The sequence below is a fragment of the Plasmodium gonderi genome, assembly GCF_002157705.1.
Source record: "Plasmodium gonderi DNA, contig: Pgo-contig_225, whole genome shotgun sequence".
In the NCBI taxonomy this organism is placed as follows: Eukaryota; Apicomplexa; class Aconoidasida; order Haemosporida; family Plasmodiidae; genus Plasmodium; species Plasmodium gonderi.
The window spans coordinates 820-4,560 of NW_021629139.1; the positions used below are offsets into that span (position 1 = coordinate 820).

Below are 3,741 nucleotides of genomic sequence, written 5' to 3' on the forward strand. Positions count from 1 at the left end.
AATTAATATTGTGAAAATATGTTAATTTTTAATTTATATAAAAATATTATAATTGTTCTATTATTTAATATCAGTTTTTTATATGAAATATTTATTAATAATTTTGCATAGTAATGATTATATACTTTAGTTAGGGATTTTTTTTTCTAAATGTTTTGATATATATTTCTGTCAAATTTTATTCATTTTCATTTGATATAATTTTTAGATAATGTATAAATCATCTGTAATTTAATGTAAATATTATATGAAATTATTAAAAAAAGTAAAAAATATATTATTGGTTATAATTATGTTACGTTAGCATTATTAATTTTTACTAATTCTTCATATAATATTTAGAATTGAGTTAACGTTATCACAATACATAACTTATTTCATTTTTCATTTTTTAAATTAAAAATATTAAAATAATATTATTTAAATAGTTTTACATCTTAATAGAAGCTACAGTAATTTAATAAAAATTAACATTTACATGAATAATTCTAACTGAAAAAAAATATATAGTTTCATTATATATTATAATTTTTGATATAAATTGATATTATTTCCTTAAATTTTTATATTATTTGAAAAATTTTTATTAATGCATTAGGAATTAATTAATTCTATAAAAGTATTATTCAATCAATATTGAAGTATTTTATGCTATATATTTATATCCAATTATATGGTTTTATTTAAATAATTATGTAACAATCCCATAAGATAAAAAATTATATTTTTAAAATGTATAAATAAATTATATATAAAAAATATGAACACATTTTTATAAAAAAACAAAAAACTAATCCTATGCCAGCGTTAAATGTTATATAGCATTTGCATGTTCTACGTCATATATATATATTAAAATAAATAATCTTACAGGTTATATTACCTTTTGTAATAATATATCGAAATTATTGTGAACTATAAAGATAAACCAGAAATGTAAAAGTGTACTCAAAGGAATGTGCGTTATTAAAATTATATTTTTATTCTTATTGTTTAAACTTTTTTCACAAGAGTAAGAGTTATAAGAGAAAAATAAACGGAAAAATATGATATAACGAATCTATAAGGATCTAATCAATATTTATATAACATATACATATATTTTCATTTCTCACTTTGTATTTATATTATATATATTCCATTTTATATAAGCAAAGAAGAATTCATTCTTATGAGACTATGGTACATATATAGACAATTAAATGACTCAAAAATATCCCCTCTATTAATACAATTTTTAATAATTAAAGAATAGTTTGTATTTTCTTATTCATGTTATCATTTAAAAAGAAAATAATTTTGTTGAATAAATTTATTTATACTAATATTTAAAAATATATTTCTTATGAGAAATAAATTATTGCATTTCAGTGGGATTCAGTCATGTGTTGACATAGGTGTAATTATATCAATGGATCAGCCTATTATATATGCATAAAATTATCTAAAATATGTATTATATTTATTAAATAAATATTAGTTTTTTTTAGAATATTATGTCTTAGTACTTAATTTAAGTTAACCAACATTGTTGATAATTAATCTAAAGGAATATAATTGCATTATTACGTGGAATATCTAATAATTTATCTTGGGTGATCTTATACGTATATCTTTAGAAATTTATTTTGTGATATGATTCATTTATAAGGTTCTTAATAATGTACATAATTTTTAGGATTTATTTCATCCTTAACAATTATATACAAATATATATTAATTATCGTCTACAACTAATTATTTTTATAATATATTATATGTATTTTTCAATGTCAATAAATTCATATGATTTAATAACACTTTTTTTAAGACTAGTCTACTGAGTTATATAATATATTGTGTTTATTTTGAATAATATTCCTTTGTGACGCTTCAAATAAATTCATTAATCCATAATGTTTTTTATTGTTTCTATTCCACATATTTTTTTAACTTTCTTCTCCTTGGTCGTAAGTATGAACCATAAGCAGTATACTGACAATTAAGAAAAAATATGATATTTTTATGATGAATGCATTAATTAAATATTTATTATAAAATATAATATAAATATTCACTGAATAAACATTTAATTAATTAAATTTATTTTTAACTTTATGCACCATGAATATGAATATTATTATTGCAATAAATATAATACCCGCGTTTGTCCACGTCACTGGAGATGCAGTGTCTCCTAATAATGCTTCTGCTTTGATCGCGTTTTCTGATGGTTTCATCAAGTAATAATTCATTAATTCATTAGTAATTTTGCATGTACCTTCATTTGAAAAATATTCATGAAATATTAGTTTAAAATTATCAATTTCTTCCTGAACAATATTCTTATACTCTTTTTTATCTATTTCTGAAAGCTCCTCATATTTTTTGGCACATTTTTCAACGTAATTGCATTTATCACCTTTTTTTTGTTTTAAGTTTTTAAAATCATCATATAATTTATCAAATATTTCAAATATATCAAATACATCATCATTCATTAATGATACATATTCTTTACATACATCAGGTATTTTTACGCCTATATCTTTGTATGCATTTATCAGTTTTTCGTGAATATCATCGAACGATTCAACAATAGGAATTTTATTTTTTTCTTCACGTTTCAGCTCTTATATATAAAAATTACAATATGGTTTTCTATTATCTTCACTTTTATTTTTTAACTCATGTAGATAAAGAACAAGTTTTTTACATGGTATAGAAAATACATTATTCAATACAGCATGTGGAGTAAATCTTTGATTAATATATTTGCAAAGCTCATGTAATTTAGGATATACGCACCATGAATCATAATTCTTTCAAGAGAATTATAATATGTCTTACATGTGGGAAAAATATCCTTAAAAGATAACTAAAATTGAAATTTGCAGTGCATATAAATGTTTTACATTTATAAGAAATATATTTTTCTTTGATTTTCATAAATAAGACAATTTCAATATATAGTAATATGAATTATATTTTTAATAATATGTATAAACATACTTGAGCTTTAGATACTTGTGTATTATCCATTATATGTTTTATTTAATACGAAAAAAAAATTACATTTATTAATATAATTTATAATGTCTAAAAATAATAGAGTATGTATTATTTATATTACATTTATTATACTTATTAATTTATAAATATAATAAATAATTTGAATTTTTATTTTTATATTTTAAAATATTAAAGTATGAATTATACATATTACATAAAAGTTTAAGTGTTTATATATAGGATTCAATAATAGAATTTCAGAGTTCCTGTTTTAAATATTGCTATTTATGTTTTTTATCTTAATATTGTGGATCAAGTTTTATATATCTCTATATAGTGTTATGAAATGTTTATATAATGTTTCAATATCCGTACATTATGCATTTTGTATTTATTATTTTGGTATTAACATAAAGAGTAAATGCATTCTATAATTTTTCATATTATCATATACAATACTAATAGACATTTCATAATATATATTATTTGTTTTTTATATATAATTCATGTAAATGTTCTTTCAATTAATATTATTATTGATTATAATATAAATATATTTTTAATTTTTACGTAATATGATTCTAGGAATAATATTTGCACGCATAGAATTAATTATTTTTATATTTTATTAAATGATATGTCCCAGTTCATTCTGCGCATATCATATTTATTATACCATTACATTTTGAGTTTTTCATTAAACTCATTTTAATTATTTTTATTTTATTGGAAGAATATATTTTGTTAAAT

The 3,741-nt window shown here is 18.8% G+C and overlaps 1 protein-coding gene across 1 annotated transcript; it reads right to left on the reverse strand.

Moving 5' to 3' along the window:
• Positions 1 to 2,072: 2,072 nt before the first annotated feature.
• On the reverse strand, positions 2,073 to 2,928 carry PGO_002140 (variable surface protein; the record flags this gene model as incomplete). The annotated part of the gene is made up of 2 exons (XM_028691077.1): positions 2,073 to 2,609; positions 2,830 to 2,928. 2 exons carry the CDS (start codon positions 2,926 to 2,928, stop codon positions 2,073 to 2,075), a joined length of 636 nt encoding a protein of 211 aa, XP_028546878.1.
• Positions 2,929 to 3,741: the final 813 nt, after the last annotated feature.